At 37.4% G+C, this 20787-nt stretch overlaps 1 protein-coding gene across 13 annotated transcripts in view; it reads right to left on the bottom strand.

The window, feature by feature from the left end:
- ANO4 (anoctamin 4) overlaps positions 1–20787 on the bottom strand; it is a 175945-nt gene that overhangs the window by 63272 nt on the left and 91886 nt on the right. For 9 of the 13 annotated variants that reach the window (XM_064419859.1, XM_064419858.1, XM_064419860.1 and 6 more), the window contains 3 exons: positions 6134–6234; positions 5776–5877; positions 2991–3035 (listed from right to left, as the gene is read on the bottom strand). In XM_064419859.1, the coding sequence (XP_064275929.1) occupies positions 2991–3035; positions 5776–5877; positions 6134–6234 (248 nt within the window). Of the gene's footprint in view, positions 1–2990; positions 3098–5775; positions 5878–6133; positions 6235–20787 lie in introns of those variants that run through there. The other 4 variants (XM_064419862.1, XM_064419866.1, XM_064419867.1 and 1 more) reach the window with 4 other exon arrangements.

Raw genomic sequence — 20787 nt, 5'->3', positions numbered from 1 at the left:
TGTAACTCTCCAGCTGCAGCATCCTGACAGCCTTGAGCTAGTCTGTGTAGGCAGACAGAAATGCCAGGGGAAATCAAGTTCTCTACGGGGGAAATCCCTGTCTTTTGGCCTCTGGTTTTTCTCCTGTAAATTCAGTAAGCTCTGTGTATATTCAACAGGCTTAGTGAATCTGGGTGTGGAAACTGAAGGAGGAATTAGGAAGAGGGTTTTTCTAAATATCCTGTCCCATTCTTGTTGATTAAACTCGTTAGAATTCTCTAAGCTATTAACACCCCTGCCCCTCTGCAATCCTTTCCCATTCATGCTGCAAGTCAATGTGCACATTTGAGATACTGCCTGCTGCAGGTTTATCACACCACACAAGCACAGCACAAAGGGACCCAGTGCTTTCCCCACTTAACAGCAATGCATTATTCATGCTGGCTTCTCACTGAGTGTACCCAGAATTTGAGTGCTTTGCCATTCCCAAGACTCAGATAACTTGGCATGCTCAGTCAGCCTGCTGGCAAACGGGTCTGAGAAGGTTGCAAAACCTTACTGCAAAGCACAGAACATGCAGTACAGCCTTCTGCAGGAAAGCAAGCCCCCCTAGTTATCTCCTTGGAAAAGAAAAATGACCAATTTTTTTAATTCCCTCCAGCTCATTCCAACAGTGCCGTCAGTCAGCAGTGCAGGTTTTGTACTCTACAGGATCATCTCGCAAAAGGAAAAAGCTGAAAGAGTGGTGTGGGTGCTAACAAATACACACACAGTGTTAAAAATCTATTTTTTTAATCATTTCTTCAAGACTAATCTATGCCTCACTTTCCGCACACCCAGCCGAATAGGGGAACGATGTTTGGAAAGCAGTGTGACCTACGCAGGAACAATGGGGTGATGGAGTGACAGAGGTAGTGGCTTCACACACTGCCTCAGAGTGTCTCCCACTTCAATCTTGGCCCTACTCTCCAAGTCTAGTCCTTACTCAGCATCCCCTTTCTAAAGATACATACTGTGCTTAACTCACTCAGAGTTTCTCAAAAAATTTAAAAGAAACTGTTTTCTCACCATAAAGTAGGGTAGGGATAGAAAAGTTTTTCAAAGGAAAGTTAAGAAAAGAAAAATGGTTTTGAATTGAGACTGATTTTTATGAGTGGGTTAGCTTTCATAGAATTTTATTTATATTGTGGCATTAGCTATTTTATTAGTTCAGTTTTTAACCATGATGCAGGTGCTATAAGGTGTCTGATATCCCTCCTTTCCTTTAAAGTATGGAAGTTTTGTAATTTGAAGTGCTGAGATCACTAGTCCTTTTCAGAGAGAAAATTCAAGTCAGGTTCACAAGTTGCAAGAGACCTGCTCTGGGCTTTGCCTTGTGATGAAACTCCTCTCTAAAATAAATTTTGCCAAATGTCGACATAATATTTGTATTAATTCAAAAAATGAAGAAAGTCTTTGGGTACTTGTAATCTACACTGAATTATGAGTAGAGGAAATAGATACTTTTATTGAAGCCATATATCTAAGTTTCACATAAGTGAAAATAAAGCTGAATATATTTTATTTTTCCCCTCTGGGGCCATTCAGTTACAGCTTTTCTCCCTCAAGCAGCTATTTATAGACCTGAACATAAAAACTGAATCTAGTGTTCTCATCACTCAGAAACTAAATACCAGAAAAAGATCATACCTCTTCCCATACTGACTTCAAATTGCATCCTGACTCATAAGAAAGTGAAGCAAAACTTCGTACAACACATATAAATGATGGAACCTTCACCTTCTCCTTCCTATCTATTGCTTTAGTCAAAGCAGCTGTTCTGCAAAACCAATTCCAAAGCTAACAGCTGCTATAGTATCTATTGTAAGGTGGGAATGGAAAGTGGGGCAGCATGAACAAGTTTTAGATTTGTGTGCATTTATTACTGTGTGCCAAAGAGGGATAAAATGTCTCAAGTCTGCAAAGGGCTCATTTGGTTCTTACTAATATGAAAAGGCAAATTCCATAATGTGATATCATGCTGTCAAGTTACCAGTACACTGTGACATAACTTAATATCCAAAAAGTTTTTTAATATGCTATACTGCAGAGTGATCATCCCATGGATGTAAATGTATTGACATTATGTGCAAAATGGTATGGCTGTTTACTCCAAAATGCAGATTTTCCAAATTTAATTTTTCTCTCTTAGAGGTTCTTGGGAATATTTCACTGACCTCAGTAATTAGGAGTTAGACCCCCTTTGAAAACTTCATCAAGAGTACCATGGCATTAAATGCCACATACAGTGAGAGAGATAATTGAGAAAGATAATTGTAGATATATAAATGATCTGTTTTTTGCTGAGTCTGCACAGTTTTTTGGCATTTTGGAGATATTTTCATTTCATTTTCCAAGGTATCAAAAAGAAAATGCAAACTGCTGCAGAAAAAGAGTTTCATTGCTTGAAGTCAGACATAACCTGGGTAGCAAGCATAACCTTAAAGGTATTTAATAATTGAGTGAAAGCACTTCAAAGATTCTTGGAAAATATACATCTCTTGGTTTATTGGCTTCCTATCCACCATCTTTCTAAATATCCCCATGGAGGAAGCAATAAATAAATAATGCCATCAGTATTACAAGTGAGCAAGGTTCATGGAAATTAAAAAACCCTGTAATTGTGGTACTCTAACCCCAAGAAACTCCCTAATGAGCTACATGGAAAGAAGGAGATACAGCATTTGCACTAACATACTGCTATTTGTTTAAATACTCCATCAGTTGAAAAATATTTTCTTATTCCTAAAAAAGGCAAAACTGATTAAATTAATTGCTTCTTTCACAGTGCAGATGCCTTAAAAATGCAACTTATGTTTGTTTTTTTTTCTTGCAGATGTCTTATTGTGTAACCACTCCCTTTATCATTCCTACAAACACAACTGATTAACTTTTCCTTTCAGCTTGACTTTAGTAATTATTTTTGTAATTGGGTCCACATGAGCATAAACTGCCATGAGAACTGTACTCACCTATTCATGAACTTGTATCGGCGATGCAGGTAATAGATTTTTCTCCTGGAAGAACAGCAAAAATGAAGCCAGTCGAGAAGAAAACCCATCGTCAGTTACAGTATGAACTAGCAAGGAAGGAAAGGAGATTGAAGATAGAAGCCTGTAAGAGGTGGAGGAAGAGACTAAAAGAGAGATTAACAGAACCGTCACAGGAAGCCACACAGACACTGGTGGCATTTGAATTGCCAGAAGGTTATAGTTTTCCCATTGTCTCCTCCTTTTCTGCTATTTGTCATGTGTGGAACTTGGGGACCTGAAGATGTTTCTATTTCAGAGTTCATAAACTGCTGCAGGAATTCCACAGGGCTGACACAAGTATGGATAAATTATATGACATCTACTAGTGAGTTATTAAAGCTCCATTTGGTGAAACACAAGGGGGAATCACTTAGAAAAGCCAGGAAAGCTGTACCTTATGCTGCAATATGCTGTAACACATGCAGTACCAAGCGGGGTCTGTGTTTCCTGTTGGGATAACATCCCTTGAAACAAAATACCAGCTGCACAAGCAAATGCACATGTGCTCAGCACCCTGCCAAGTGTGTAGCCATTCCCTCTGCCCCTCATTCAGGCTGGTTTCTGTTGTCAGTGCAATAAGCCATGTGTGAGAGCAAACAATGAGCAAGTGAGCAGACAAGAGGACATGAGCAGACACATGCTGAACCCACTCCCAACCTGCCTCCTGACCAGCCCTGCGGTGCAGAGCAGCCCCTAACCATCATGTGTAGATCCAGGACTGGGAGTCCACATCCCGGGCCACTCCCCTGCTGGCCGCTCTGGTTCTTCTCATAAATGCCTATCATACCACAGCTGTCAGGATCTGACACACTGCCTTCAGCACAGAGATCGCATCTTCACAAGAGTTAAGAAAATCTGAGGGCTCTTGAGCATGGATTTGGGATGCATAGTCCTTTCTGGAAAATTTGGGTGCCTGACCAAACTCTGATTTCCTCCTCCAGAGGCTGGCTTTGTCTTCTACTGAGGGTAATTGCTAAATTGAGGTGGTTTCTGTGTATTCTGAGAGGTTCCATTGTGTAATGCAGAACTGCACCACTTCTGGAAAATGAAAGCTTACACCACACATGTTCTAAATACTGTAGTAGATAGAGTATAGGAATGCAGTTAGTGCCTTGGAAGCAAATCCTCTAAAATAAGACAATACTAATGCATTATAAATTATTTAAAATTCCAGGTTAATTTTCAGAACTTTTGAACATTGTTGTTATTAGAGTCCATATCATGCTGGTGAAGTGAAATTTTTTAAACTATTTCATGTTGGCCAGCCTTCTTTGGATAGTGTTATTTATCTTGCTCTACTCAATATGCTCAATATCTTACTCTGCTTGACCTTTCTCAGCAGAGAATGGTCAAAGCTAAGTGTTTCTGAAGATGCCATCCACTTCTTGGTTTTGCTTCCAATATTCAGAGGTATCCACCACTTTTTCCCTCCTGCTTTGAAACAACATGGATTTTATTCAGTGATGCATGGATCTTGCACAATTCCAGCCTGAATAAGCAGGAGCAATAAGCAATCAGCAGCTCTTAAAACAAGGGCTTAGACAAAGGCATCTGGGAACACACCATCTAGACTTGTGGACACTTTGTAATATATTTTTGTAATGGCAATCTGTACTGTTGCTTTTAAGAAAAAATTAAAGAGCCTGCCCAGCAGTCACTAGTGAATTATCATGATTTCCACTTAACAATGCTGTAGTAATTCTCTCTCCATGGATGTGGAAAGAATGAAGCCATGATCCTGAAGCAGGTCAAGAAAACCGCAGCATTTTCAAAGCTTTCTATATAATCTGTATGACACCTACTTTACTATCTGCTGGGAGATCAGGAAAGAACAAGCTGCCCCATTACTAAATTCAGAATTCCTGGTGTATTTCTAAGTCATGAAACCTCACTCTACTGCCAGAGCGGGTCCATCTCATGGAATGGCGCAGAAGTCAAAGAAGGCACAATTTTGGTCTGATCGTTTCTACGGCTGAAACACTTCAAAAAAAGAATATTACTATCCTGCAATGATTTGTGATTGTTTTTAGAATTTTCTCTTTAATAATAAAATCATAAGGAAGAACAGTTGAAGATTTGCTGTGAAAATGAAAATAAAATAAATACAAAATAAGCCTGCAATTTTGTCCTTCATACATATCCATTTATCCTTATGAGTTCTCTACTGCTACAGGGTGTCATACCAGAGGCATTTTTCATACTTAGGTAAGAAAAAAACATAAGGAATCCTACAAAGGCACCAGCTCACTAGTTGCATATTCTCGGTCTGATTCTTTTCTTATTCAGGAGTAATTCCATTAAAATCAATGGAGCTTTATATTGCAAACCCGGCTAACTGAAAGAAGAGTCAAGGCCTCTCAGTTCATGGGTTGTGGTCAGTTCCAGTGGAAGTCTTTATGCTACTTTAAAAGTTCTGATAACCAGCAGAGTAAAAGCAATATTTTACATAGTAAATTTCATAGCCCAGCGTGCAAATAATAGATAATCAATTATAAAAATAACCTGAATTTCAATGTGGAATTAATCTGGTTATCAGTAGCATTTAATATAAGTTTTCTATTTTCTCCAGTAAAAAAGTGCATTCATAGCTTAAATTGTTCTCCTATTAGATGAGATACATATTTACACTTATTTATGGGATACTAACTACTTACTATACAAGCAATTTACAGGTGCATACCAGATACGTCAAACAGACATGCACTTTCTGTGCTGCCTTACGTACCTGGATCTTCTTGACCTCCCATTGATTTCAATGAAATGTCCATTTAAAAAACAGCAGCGCACAAGTATGCAGGGGGCTCCAGCACTGAAGGGGTTAAAGGGCCTAAGGACAGAATACCCCATGAAAACAGCTGCACTGCTACAGCCCACCATCATCTCAAACCAGTATTGTACCAAAATTGTAGGCTTTAACAAGAAACAGCAATGCAAGTGGTATCTAAGGAACTCCATTTATGCTTCCTAAAGACGTTTAGTATCTTATAGAAGAGCTTTTCTACAGGCTTTTTGGTGTAATTATCACATTAACTTTACAGTATAGTGTGGCTTTGGAGATTGAGACAAAATACAGCTACACCTACCTGAAAGGCATTCTTACATTCATTAGTTCAGCATATTTGCCCAGGACCTCCCAAGGGGCATGCAGTTTCACAAAGATGATGTCACTGTTTGTTAGGGATGACTGCAAAAGAGAAACAAAACAGCCACCAGAGCTTACTTTTTCAAGTAAAAAAAGAAAGAAACCGTAGTCAGTGACCAATGTGATGTGTCACAGTCCCTTATTCTTCTTGAAATGTTGTATCAGTATTTTGTCTTCCCATTTTTCTTCTGCTGTCCTGAAAGCCATGCTGTGATTCCCTTCTGCCCTCCATGTCCTCTTTTCCATGTTCGCCTCCTTTACATGGAAAAGAGGACATGGAGGGCATCTATGAGTTAGCTGTGTGTACGTCTCATGAAGAGAACTTTATGCAGGGTGTGCACATCAGCATGGATGCTACCTAACAGAAAGCTGTCTGGCAAAGACCAGAGGATGTGCAGCAAAGAGGAGAAGAGGAGGAATTTAGCTCTGTTTGCACTCAGGAGGAGACACAGTGCTTTGCAAGAAAGCTACAGCAGGTTTGGCTGAAGCTGATGTGAAAACACCGAGAGCCACATGGTAATACTGGAAGATTAAATGTTCAAATTCTAATGAATATGAATTAAATTTTCATGAAGTTACATCCAATACAATTTTAGACAATCAGGTGGATGGCATTCCAAGAAATAGGTAAAAGTGTACTTAGTATGAGGAAAAGAAAATATGATGACAGCAAACCAGGCAAGAAAATTGTTAGTTAGCTTTGGGGATGATTCCGTAGTTTTTTAGATGTTGCCCTATATTCAATGTTTCTCACATAGATACAACTTACTATGAGTTCTTAAATCTAGTATTGTTTATCTGGAGACTACTGTGACTACATGGGTGGGAAGCTGACATTTATACTTTTTACACTCTCCCTCCACTATCTCACTATAGATGCTGAAATTATTGAATTTGCATGTCCATGTCCTTAGAGTGGCTAAAATTCTATTACTACTTTGTGACATGATAGGAGTGAAAACTCCGACATTTAAGATACAAATATATTATTTTATTTAGCACATCAAAAAACTCCAAATAAACAAATAAACAAATTAAAAAAAAAACACAACAAAAACTAAGGAAAGAACTCTACCTTACTCAATCACTCTAAAGTTAACATTTTATAAACAACTACAGTATTGGACCATAATGGACATAGAGAGATATTTGTACTAAAAATATTACTGGGGTGCAAATATGGATTTACCATATAAAGGAATGAGTGACTTTATGGTGCTAAAAACTGCAGGAAAAAATGTTCTTCTTTGCTGATGAATTTTTGAAAAATATTTCAATACAAAATGACACAACAGCAACAAAATGCCCCCAAGAGACTTGCTTCCAAGACAATAAATTCCCTTGCAGTCTTTCCCTGGCTTTTATGGATTCTAAATCAGGCTTTAATTATGTTTTTCTTTATAGGTACATTTCACAATTTAGCTTTTATTTTCCCATGAGAATTTAGCAAGGAGATACCACAAAACCAAAACTGAATTCTGCCACTCTAAAAATCTCCTGCAAACTGCTCTCTCAAAGGTGAGGTTAAGTCAGCAGTGGATTGGCAATTTTGTCCTAAATAGCTTGGATTAAAAACCAAAACAAAACAGAACAAAATCCACCAGACCTCAAAAGAACTATCTAAGAAGGCTGACATACAGAAAGAAACTACAGTACTGTCACACCAATAAAACTGAGAAATGGGGGAAATTTGTTAAAAACAGCTTTTAAACTTAGTGATGGTTGTTAAACAGGAAGTTTATAGGTATTTTCCAGCATATTGTAGTTTGAGCCTTACTTGATATGGGAGCCAAACATGACTTGTGAAGATGCTGTTTCACAAGTAAACACTATCTAAATTTGGTATCTTATGTGTTACATATTTTCATGCATAAACATGGAAAACTTCTGAATACAGATGCTTAAAGAATACTTTTTTACTCTGTATCTTGCAATGTTGGCACATTAAAATGTTTTTAAAATGACAATCAGCTTTGCCAACAGAAGATCTAACCAATAGGAAATCTAATCAAAATACACTTGACAGGTTTGGTTATATTTAGAAAAAAAAGAAATAATAATGCTAAATTATTAATATAAAAATCCATTTCTCTTGGGTTTGCTCATGTTAAGTGCTCACAAAGGAAAGCACTAGGCAAGGCTGAGAAAATCAAGGCTGGAAAAAACAAGACTAGAAAGAGAATAATAAATCCAGATGGAGGACGAATTGAATGAGATGTCACACTGACCTAATCTAAGGACTAAATAGCTAACCAAAATATCTGGAAAAACAATAGGATGAAAACCATCTTCATTACAAAAATACTTTAGTGAATTGAATCTCCTAAACTCTCTTGGTTAGATTAGTATTTAGACTCAGTATCTTTCATCTTATAAATGTTTCAACTGAGAATAGAGGAACATTCTTCTGTTGTAATTGACTTTCAAGGGTCGGCTCCTTAAATGATTTGGAGAAGTAAACTCAATTTCACATTATGGGAACATGCAAACAAAAATCAATGCAACATTACTCCCCCTGGAAACTTAAATAAGACAAGTATTGACATGAGCAATCTGCTATAAAGTGATGTCCAGATAAAGAAGAAAGAAAAACAGGAATTAAGGGGGCAGACCAATGAGATAAAACACTTTAGCAAACACAGAAATGGAATAAATGTTTGGAATTGACCTCTAGCACCTATCACAATGCAATAATTTTCAGGCCACCAATATTCTAATAAATTGGTTGTTTTGAACTGATTTATTGAGGAGGGATATCCATTAAAAAACCTGATTTTCTTCTGGTTACTAACAAACATTCTCAGCGGTCTTCAGAACATTGTAAAGCCAGGGTGACAAGAGACTTACCAGAATCAGACAACTGCAGACTCATCTGGGGTGGAAGGGACCTCTGGGGTTTGTCTGGGCTAAGCCTCTGGCTAAAGCAGGGCTAACTTAGATCAGCCTGCTTGGACAGAAGCTTGTCCCATTGAGTACTGAATATCTCTACAGGCAGAGATACAGCCAGCCCTTAGGCAATCCAGTGACTGAAACTGGCTGGAGCAAAGAATATTTTCTGTAGAAGAGCTGCTCTCTTCCATAGAGAAATGTTGGCTTAAAACTATCACTTTCTATATCAGTTTTCCTTTAAAAACACCCTTATTTATTATAAGAACTCTACTTAATTGTTATTCTCATTGAGAAGCAATAGCAAGTTTTATTTAGTTTAATTGACCTGATCTTTAAAATAGGTTTGTATGGTAGAATTCAGATCACCAGGGTCTGGGTTACAGATAGTCAATACACATTTTGACTTCACTGTCAAGCATCATTAGTACCAGATCATTGCTGCCAGTCCTAGAATACAGGCAGTACTATAGGTCCACATATTATAGACTTCCCCTTCTGGCAAGGCTACCTGTCTATTTTACCATTAAGTTTGTAAAAACATTGCTATTTCCCGAAGAAATCCAATCAACTGCAAACACATTTAGAAACAAAGCCGTATTTTCTTCTCCAGTGTCACTATGTAAGGAGTGAAAGAGACTAAAGCATGGGCCATTTATGTAACTCCAAAAGCAGAAACACCTGCTGTGGTGAATTACTGCCATCAACTATGTCAAGGAAAGCTTGTTAAGGGCCTTGTTCTTCTAAAGCAGGCACAGAGTGGTGTCAACTGATGGTTAAGTTGTGGCTACTAAACTCCCTGCAAGCATTCTAATGTCTTTTGATAGCAGGATTTAAATTTATCTGTATTTGCTATTGACCTGACTCTGCTCATTCTGCACTTATCATTGTGAGTCTGAATAGAAGCAGAGTTATGCTGACATGGAATGTCTCTTGAAAAGCCCATATTTTGCTGCATTTGCAGGCTGCCTTCCAGGATCAAGGCTAAAGATTAGTATATTTTGTCAAAAATCTGCTTGAACATTCTCCTCCTTGCTAATTTTAGTTCACTATCAAAAATATTGTCCAGCCATTTCAAGACAAAAGTAGCTGTAGGTACTGACCTTGATATAAGCATTTCTTGGGTCTAAAAGTTAAGAAACTTAAGAAAACCTACTCACAGGATATAACCTTGCAGAAGGTTAAAATTACAGTGGCTCCAATTGAATGGTGCCAATGTTTATTTGCCTTGAGGCTACTAGGCAGGTTTTCATTCATGTATGCAAAACAATAGGGTGAGAAAAAAAAGAAATCAGGATTTACCATAAAGGTGTTTCACCTATCACCATTTAAGAGAAAAATTCTCAAGGCTGAGTCTCTCTTCACCTTTAAAAGCATTCCTCATGAAAGTAAAATGAGATAAGTAAGATTTTGAAACAATTTTAAGATTGGTTGTTAAGATTTAACAAGTATAATTAATGTCATCGACTTTAGGAAGATCCTACAAGGCAAGTTAAAAAGCCAGAACAAAAACAGTTTACATTTTGGCAAGTTTCTGGTAAGATCATAATGCAGGGAAAAACAGAATAGGAGACAAAATCAATATGCTTCCAGTTACAATTCTCTCTGTAAACTAGCTCTGTATGATGTCTGAGTGCAGAGTAGTAAATAGTCACTACTACATTTTCCACTGTTTTTAAGAATTACTTAACAGCACAGATTGATTTGCCATGTGGAGTGAATTAAGTGGAAAAACAAAACCCAGCAAATTTTAGTTGATTAAACTGTTCTTCCTCTGCAAAACCAAAGTAAATGTAAATTCACATGGGCAATTCCATGGAGCTGGAAAAACAGAAAGTATATTCTGCCAATACTTTTCCAGTGCATACATTACTACTGGGCAATTATTTAGATACTGTCAATATATGTCTGGTTTCATGGAAAATATTGCATACTCACAAACATTAGCCTCCATGTTCATGCTTCTGAGGACCCTAACGAATAACAGTGTCAATATCTTTCACACATGTACCTTCAACAAAAGCATGGGTTTAGTGAAAAAAGAGGACTATATTGTTCACATTTTAATTTGGATATTAAGAAGCCTTTGACTTGCAAGAAACTGTAGAGCAAAAGCAGCAAGGATGAAAATAAGAATAAAAAGATAGCCCTATGTAAAAAATAGGAAGCTGTTGATAAAAGCAATTTTGACCTCAGAACACTGACATGTGAAATGTAGAATACCTTGATCTAAGGTTACAGAGGCACATGATTACAATTCAGAGTGATTTTTTGTGAAATCTCATGACAAAATGTGATGATGAAGTAAAGCTTTTTTTGTTCTACTTTGCAAAGTACTTGCAGAGGTTCTGCTCCAGTGAAGTTAGTGATGCAGGCAGGTGGCTGCTTCCTGCCAGCATTCAGGCAATGTGTCATCTAATCCAGCTCAGAGCAGGTGTCATTGTTACAGTGCTTAGTTTCTGGCAGCATATGACAGGATCTCAATTGTGGAACAGAACAGGGGGAAATGCTTGCAATGTCCTTCTATGTAGACAAAAATATGTGAGTGGGAGGACAGCTTCAAGAATGGGGTAGGTTACTTGAGTAGAAGAAAAATGCAAATACTATCTCACTGCTCAAATGTACTGTGCAATGATGAGCTCACAATCTGCAGTAGAGAAATACAAATTCCTTTAAGATAAGAAATGACATCAGAAGGAAGTCTTTAATTCCAACAAATGTCACTTAAATCTGCAGAATGGGTCTTACAGGAAGGTAACTTAGTTGTAGTAAATCAACCATGGAAACAATATCCTCTGACTTGGACTGCACTTCCGAGAGAAAAGAATTAGAAATATCTGCAGCATGACTATGTTAATGGAAAAGGTTGATGTGACTGGGAGGAAATGATAAAACATTTCTTGATAATTCCATCAGCAAATACTGAATGAATACAGGTTAGACCCATCTGAGTAAGATCTCTGTAACAAAATAGCTAATAGTATGGATTTTATCTGACAAATATCCTTTAATTCCTCTGTACTGGAAAATTACAATAAACATGTGAAATCATTATTTGTAGATTTAAAATGCATATAGCTAAAATCTCTGGGCAGAATAGTGCATTTTTACCTATGGAAAGAGTATTTGGCATTGTATCATTAATGAAACATCAGTTATAGGCTCAAATTTTAGATTAAAAAAAAATAGTATTTATATAGTGATATCTGACATCATCAAATCTTTTTGACTGTTCTTTGGGCCAAAGAAAGGCCTCTTAAGTACATTATTTTTCTTTTGACATCACAGGCCATTAAAAATGCATCACACAATTGAACTACATTTTATAATGCAGCTTCCTTTGTGATTTATCCCAAGTGTAAAATATAAAGCCAATATTTTTCCAATATGGATTTATTTCTCATTAATAATTTTTTGAAGTAGAAAATACTTACATTTAATGAATTGTCCATTAAATATTCATGTTTGCTTTTAGAAGCTTATTGGAAAAACATTGCTTTGGTAAAGAAAAAGGCAGTTTATTTTTTGTCCAACAGTTAATTTCCCAAACATGATAATTAATGAAACACACAAAAAAAGCAGGCAGGCTTATGATAGATTTTCCATACATATAACGAGAGAAAACTGAATAAACTGCTTATTGCATCATAGAATAATACAGGCCATCTAGTCAATCTCCTGCTCTAAGCAGGGACAACTAGAGTGGTTTGTGGGGTCTTGAATATCTCTGTGACTGGAGACCTTGCAACCTCTCTAAGCACCAGAGTGTCTCTGGACAGAAAGATTACAGCTGAACTTCCATGTGGATAGAGACGTGCTGGCAGCAGCCCAGGTCTGAGCACCTGCCCCTGCTCCAGCAGCGTGAAGCTCTTTGATTGTTCAACTCCCTCTGCAGAGTCTTTATTTCTCAGCTCATACAATCAGGGAAGACAAGAAATACATGTATGATTATCAATCTGGACTCCAAAGTCCTCCAAAGCACCCACACTTTCCAGGATGCGCTGAACTGCCCTGCAGCTCTCTCTACACCTTTGTATTTGATGGTGCAACTCAAAATTCTTTCTAAAGGGAGACGCACATGAGCTCAACAAGAGCACAGCTGAGGAAGAGACTACTCTTAAGGTTACTGTCAGTTCAGTTCAGTCCACATGACACAAGCCCCAAGTTCTTCAAGCCAGCTACACATTCTCCACATGAGTAACTACAGGCAGAGGTGCTAGCCCATGCCATAGGAGAAGCAGTGGGGTAATGCATATGCTTGTTAGCACAGCTTGTTGTCTTGGGTGCTGTCCCATGCTGGCACAAGTAGGATAACAACACGGGCTGGAAACACCTGGGTGGGTTTCTGCCCCATTCCTGGCTGTGCAGGACACACATGTGCCTCTGCTCTGCAGGGAAGTCACAGAAATGCACTCTCACTGCTCCTTCTCAGACTTATACAGACTCTCATTTTCCAGGAAAGAAATAGCACCAAAGGAAAACCAAGACCAGTTAAATGAAGGGGAAAGATACATGAGAAGAGTGTGAGTCACTCACAACTCTACCAGTTAGAGTTACCCATAAACTCTGCTAGTCTGGGTGACTCAAATGCTTGTTCACTCAACTAATATCTCAGTTTTCTGTGCCTTACTTATCTTACTGCAATGATTATTAGAACTGGAAAGAGTTTGAGGAGCCATCTTCTAATAATTCATTTCACATTGTTCTAATCATTGCTGCAAAACTTTCCTGCCTTCCTCATTTAATGAGCAAGACATTTTCCCTTTCTTCTTCCACTTTATACAAACTGTTATACAGTTGTTATATTTCTTTAATAAGATGGACAAAATGAATTTCTGAGCAAATGCATTCTGAAGTCTTCCTAAGGTACTCAAGAGATATGATACACTAAAATGATGTAAACAAAATTTAAAAGGAAAGTTGTCTTGTAAATATGCCAAAGCGCGTGGTAGAGCAGCCATCTCTTCAGGTATACTATCATACTACATGAAAGGGAAGTTCTTTCCAAATCATGTGATGGTGGGAATAGACTTGATTACCAATATTCAGTTCACAATTTGTACTAAAAAAATTAGATAGATTGACCTTCTTTTAAATCCCAAACCATGCTAAGACTGTATAGGACTTCCCACAAAAAATTAAATACAAAACCCCAAGAGATAAAGGCAAATCCATTTTAATGTGTTGTCTTCAGCAAACCACAGTTTCATGTTGATCATAAAAAGAAATCTCACAGTTTAGTGCAGAGTGGAAATTTCTAATAATTGATGGTGCGCATTATTTTTCATCTGTCTGCTTAGCTAAGCTCCAAGTAATTTGACCTCTATGTAACTAGATCATCTGATAAAAACCCACACAGGAGAAAACCCCCACTCTCTTAAGCAAAGATAGAGCAATTAGAATCTAATTGCTCTACCTTTGCTCTATCTAGACAAAGAGACAAGGTGAAATTGAAATACAGAATGTCTCTAAAACTAAGAAGGCAAAATTCTGGATCCTTTATGCAACTGTGTACAAATCCCTTCATTTGTTAGACATGCTTTAAATGGAACAAGGTCGAGGTTTGACAAGGGCAAATTATGCATTTCCTTCAGAATGTTCTATTTTGTTGTGATAAAGCAGTGCCCATGCATGGCACAATGAATTGTCAAGGCAGACTCCTAAACATGAGCCGTGCTATTGATCAATTATTGCTGCTCCCAGTGTGCCTACTGACATAAGGTGCTGGATGAAAACATCTCCTGTATGACACAGAAGAGCAGAGCAGCACCAGATGGAGCTCAGTATCTTAATGGTTCAGATAAATGTGATAGAGCACAGAGAGGATTTCCTCTCCTAGTTCAGAGCTCTGACATGCAGATCTAATGAGAGAAGTTGCAGAAAACAAACCAGTCCTCTTTTTCACTATCACATGAGATAATGTTAGGTTTCATTTGATTGCATATGTTGCAAAGAAGTGGTACTAATCCTGCACTTATTTGCAAAAAAAATTTGGGGTTTTGAGATGCCTATGATGTGTGAAATGAAGGCCACAAGTAACACATATGCTGACAAAGAATCCCCCTTTCCAAATTCCCTTGTACCATGGAAACTGCTGAGATGAAGATTCTTTATTTAATAGACCATACTGTCCTTCTCTAGTAAAAAAAAAAAAAAAATATTGTTCTTTAAGAAGCCCCCAGTTTACAAAAGGCAGCTTGTTCAGCTAAGGAAAGTAAAAAATGTCTTTTTTATCTATTGAGAGATAAATAGTTCTAGGATTTTTTTTTTGTTTGGTTGTTTGGTTTTTTTTTGCATTTTGTCCATTTTTTATAAGGGCTGTGCCTCTCAGAGCTGCAGCAGAGAATTCACAATCCATAAGTGAAACAGAAGTTACAAAAGAGTTTTTAGCTCTGTGGTACTATTCAGATCCTTTTATTCAGTGCAAAATTTTGAAGCAGAATTGGAATTCTCATCTCTTGTACCTCTGGAACATGTATTCTTGCAGCAATTTGTTTCGTTCTCTTCTACAGGGAAGTAGAGAAACACGACATGGAAATAAAATCAGTATCTCACTTCACTTAATAAGCCAGTTTTTCAAGCTCTTTATAGATGCACTGTGATAGACATTTTCTTCTATTACAGAGATTTTCTGACAGGAAAATTATAATTCCACTAGATGATTTTTGAAATAAGTCAATATGGTTCATACATGAATAGCTCTATAGATAATAATAATTTTGTTGAAAGGAATTGTCTTAAAAGCATGGCATTTTGGGCCCGATGAATATTGCAAAAGATATTTTAAAATTGGAGGGAAATTCTATTAGTGTTACATCACTAGAAAACAGGGAAAATTTTGTAAATTGCAGAATACTATCTCAACAAAACACCTCTTAGGGTATTATAATCACACATACACTGCAGGCTGCTGTTGCTGTCAAATATTCAAAATATAACATCCAGTGTGTCAGAGAAATGTAGTGTAGGAATGTGCTTTGCATCATTTGATGTAACTTTGCAGAGTCACTGTAATTACTTGTGCTGTAGCAACACACATACACCATCATGTGTAACCTCTTTTGAATGTCAGGGCAAAGTGGTGAATTGGTTAGGGAAGAAATTATATTAAAATTTTATGGCACATACCTCCCCTAGTTCTTAGTACTAGGGACTGAAAGCTTTGAACTGAATTGTTATCATCACAGTAGCACAGTGGGTGAATTTCTTTTCTAAAATAATGTTGTGACCCTACTGTCCACCACTGTCATATTGCTCTTCAAAAAAGGAGAGGTTACAAAATTACAAAAATTAACTAATTTCTCCAGCACAATATTTCAAAGCAACTCCCCCTCCCCCTGTCTGTCTTACACACTCATAGACAGAAACACAACTGACAAGTACTTCTCTCAGTGTTTCCTTCCTCCTTGTAATTGTTTCCTCCTCCAGAATCCCATCGGCATCTTGCTTGCTTATCTCCTCATCAGCCAAAGTCACATTTCTCTGGCCAGGTTCCTCTCAGCACCACAGAGGGCAGCCAGTCCTGCCCATCAGCCTGGCTGCGTGTCGTGTACCATGGACCAGATCTCCCAATATCAGATCCCTGCCAACAGCAGCCTCTGGAGCACAGTCAGTTACAGAGCTCTATTTTTTAGAACTTCAGTTTGAAAAAGTAACAGGAAGTATTTTCAGCTTTTGAATTGGAGGAACCTTGTATAAAATACACATATATTAAATTTCCCAAACTACAAAGGCAACAAGATTGTGGGGATTCTTGCTTTGCCCAGATGGTATTTCAGCACAAAATGGGAGAAAACTGAAATCTGTGAAATACTTTTTTTCTGGCAGATTTTAAGAGAAGAACTCATCTAACAGAGATATCATATCCCCTTTAAGACATGAAAGGTTAACAGGAAAATATCAAAATACTAATAAGGAAAGAGCTCTGGGTAACAACTGAGCAATCATCATCACTGTACATCGTTGGTGGAAAGTGCAATGGCAGCAACACTGACAAGAAAATAGAAAGTCTAATGTTGGAAATGTCACCAAGTGCCTAAAGTGATGCACTTATCTAACATATGAATATTTTTAATGTATAATGAAGAGCAGAGGAAAATGGGGGAGGGGGAAACCATGCTCTGTGCTTAGGTAAATGACTTCTCATGCTCCACTCTAGTGTCTGACAAACACATTCTTGTAGAACAAAAGATAGTGAGCTGGCTGAGAATTAAATGCAGAAAAGATGAACACAAAATATATCACTGTATGAATCAAGAAGAGAAGCCAGAAAGAGAAGCTAGAACAGGGTAATGTGCATGAAATTTTTTAAAAAAATCAAATTAATAGCATACAGGACTCAAATTTCCTAGTCTTTTATTTTGTATGGCTATTCAGCAGGGTGCAAAGTACAGCCTGAGTAAGAAATAGATAGATTAATTAAAGAAAAATCAGAGCAGGGCAATTAGAATGATAAACAGTTTTGGGAAACTTGACCTAGGGGAAAAAAATTGTTCAAAACACAGATGGAATTCAAAACACCAAAGAAAATGCTAAGCAAAGACCACAGTAACATTTTAAAAATAAGTAAGAAATAGTTATGAGCAAGAAGGGAACGCACTGCACTCCATTTTCCTTCTCAATTGGGCAAGAAATGACTGGATTAAATTGCAGCGAAGGAGGTTTAGGTCAGATCCTATCGAACACCAGACAAGAATTTCTATGACTTGGCATGTGGGGCTGTAAGGAATATATGAGTGGCTGAGGGTGCTTAGCCTGGGATAAAAGGAGAAGCCCTATATTATGCTCTCATGTGGATATTACTGTAATAAACCCTGTAAAGAAGGCAGAAATGGTTCTTTACTTAAACTCTTTGTCCACATCCACACACACATATTTTGCTTTCACCATGCTAAAATCAATAAAGGGTTATTTGATAAAAAACATAGAGGACTCAGGCAAAAGTGGTATTAAAAGCACAAGTTTCTTCAAGCACATCCAATATCCTTCAGAGTTTCAACATTATCTGTGTGCTCCACTTACTGTGGAATATGTTATTATTTTACTTAAAATTGCTTTCTGAGATGTTCATTTTTATAGTCTTCAAGATCAGCATTTAGCTGTTAAGGGCACCAAAACCAAATCTTCCCCTTTTTAGAGGCATACACTTAAAACAACTCAATCTACAAGAGGCTAGGAACTCAAGAGTGACACAAAGAAAGAGATCAGTGCTTTTGGATATCGGTAATAGTTTTTTGACAGTGCTCCAGGACTTTGCTGTGGATTTACGATGTTTGTCAGCTGTTTAGAGAGGTGCATAGGCACTGTTTAGTAGATACAAATTCTAGGTGTTCAAGAAAACCTGGTACATACTCGTGTTCCCATTTTAGTTTTAGGAGTTTTAAGAACTGATTGTGATAATCTCTGAAGACAGGACTTCTACATCCCAGGCTGTTGATCTAATTTTATTTTTTAGTAGTCATATGAAACAAAGATCTGGTCCAGACATCCTGATTGCAAAGGCTTCTGTTAGATAATTTCTGCATCAAGAATGTAGTCATGAGTCTAAGAAATGAGGTTTTCTTTTATTTGACATATTATCTAATGGAAAATATCCTTTATGCTCTACAAATAATCTATGAAATTAATTAAGAAGATAGCATATAAAAGCTTTGCTAGTGAGGCGTGGTTAGTCCTGTATGAGCATTCCAGTGATCAGCTGTCATGCCATGTAAGAAAGTATTTTGCTGCAACACTAAACTGAATAAGTTTTAAGAAAATGGAGAAAATTGGACAAGGTTTCTAAAAATATGTCAGGAAACAGGTAAAAATTTTCACTTTAATTTACTTTAAAAAACTGTCCATACAAAATATCATGTTTTGGTATTTCACTGGATTATATCTGTTTTCTCTTTTGTAAAGATAGCCTTTGTAACACCTAGTACAGCATTTTCATATCAGGTATTTAATACTGAATCTGATTAAATGAAATATTTTCACATATTCAAAATGTTTCCCTTTCCTCAGCTAAAACTCTTTGCTGAGTCTAATCTATTCTAGTGATTATTAATTGCTTGACTTTTTCTTTTGCTGCTATCTGTTAAGATGTTCTCGATAAATACAAAACAATTGTTTCAAGATGTTAAGGGCTTGCATTGTATTTCCAAAGAGATTTCACAGTCATATTTTTATAATGGGAGCTATACAATGAGAAGGGGGCTTTTCTCTTATATTTGCCATGATTTAATGTGGATATGCTTCCACATTTTGATTCTAGTGTCCTTTTTATGTTTTCTCACCACCATTCTAAATTCCCCCCTTTCCCAAAACTCTGAAGTGCTCACCTTTCCCAAACAATTTTTGTGTTGTGCCTTTTGGCTGGAATAATACATTAGTAGGAGATATGAATTGTGTTTCCTTTCACAAGACAAAAATCCAGCCCAAGATCGAAATGTAAATCAGCATGGCAAGCAGTCATCAATTCCCAGTCAAAACATCAAAGAACAAAAAAAGTCAAACAATTGAAAAAAACTGTAGAAACATTAATCCATTCCATACCTTGGGGGTTTTAGAATGGAAATTTTCAGTTGTCACACAATTCCATTAGTTGCATACTTTACGTTATACCAGTACTGGGGATGATTTTGCAATCCACAGATCTATTAATACAAATCTATAGACACCACTTGGACAGAGGGCAAACAAATAGGCTTATCTTGAGTAGTTTACAGATATGGTGTGTGACAGGTGTCTGACCCAGTTTTCCCTGCTGGATACTGATATTTGTATCAAAACACTGGCACTATCATGTCTCTAAGCCCACTGGTCCTGAGAGGTTCCCTGAAGGCTTTCTCCCAAGGAGCAGACACCACAGGTGTGATTCAGGGCAACTAAGTTTAGATGTCTGCAATGGAGAGGAACAGGCACCTTCAAGGTATAATTAATTTGTTCTATTTTCCTCAAAATTAGATGAACTGATGCATATTAAGGGCTTGTTCCTGCCTACCTAGTCAGATTACGTACATTGTCAACAGCTACAGTCAATATGTTGGGGTTTTTTTTTCTCCTGAGGCTCTGCAGTAAAACCACCTTATTTTCCCTGAACTCCTGCTCCTCACCACCCACATCAACTTCTGCAGTAGCAGAAACACGTTGCTTCCTACAACTGCACCTTCATGGGTGCCTCTAGTGCAGTGCTCAGCTGTCTGGGACATATCACAGCAGCAGCATTTGATTCAGAACATTTTACAAGGCCTTGGCTGCCATCCATTTCCCCCATCCCATCCTATTCATTCTTCCTGCAGAGAAGACATAGGGAAATGCAGATCTTTAAATAACAAAGCCTCCCATCAGTGTCCTCTGTATTTTAAAAGTCCTCTTGAATTTGGTCAGTACTTTCTGTATTCTATTACTTGAATCCTTCTCTCCTGTGAACTTCTGAAGCTAATGATGATAAAATTCATAAATTTGCACAAGAACATTGACCTGGAATGTTCTAAAAATCACAGCTTCTATTCTCTTAACTGCTGTTTCAGGACATTTGTTTAACCCAATCTTGTCTCAGAAAGTCACAGTTTCCAATAGCAATAGCACTCACAGTACAACTTCAAGAACTCTGGTGATGAAGGGCCAGGCTGTTATCTATAGAAAACCTATAGAATTCTATAGAAAAAAGCCATGACCATCCACGGCTTTTTAGACCATGATCTAGCATTGGTGACAGCTCTGCTT

The sequence above is a fragment of the Passer domesticus genome, chromosome 5 (assembly GCF_036417665.1).
Source record: "Passer domesticus isolate bPasDom1 chromosome 5, bPasDom1.hap1, whole genome shotgun sequence".
Lineage (NCBI taxonomy): Eukaryota > Metazoa > Chordata > Aves > Passeriformes > Passeridae > Passer > Passer domesticus.
Note: the sequence above shows the minus strand (reverse complement) of the source record. Positions and strands in the feature narration are given on the sequence as shown.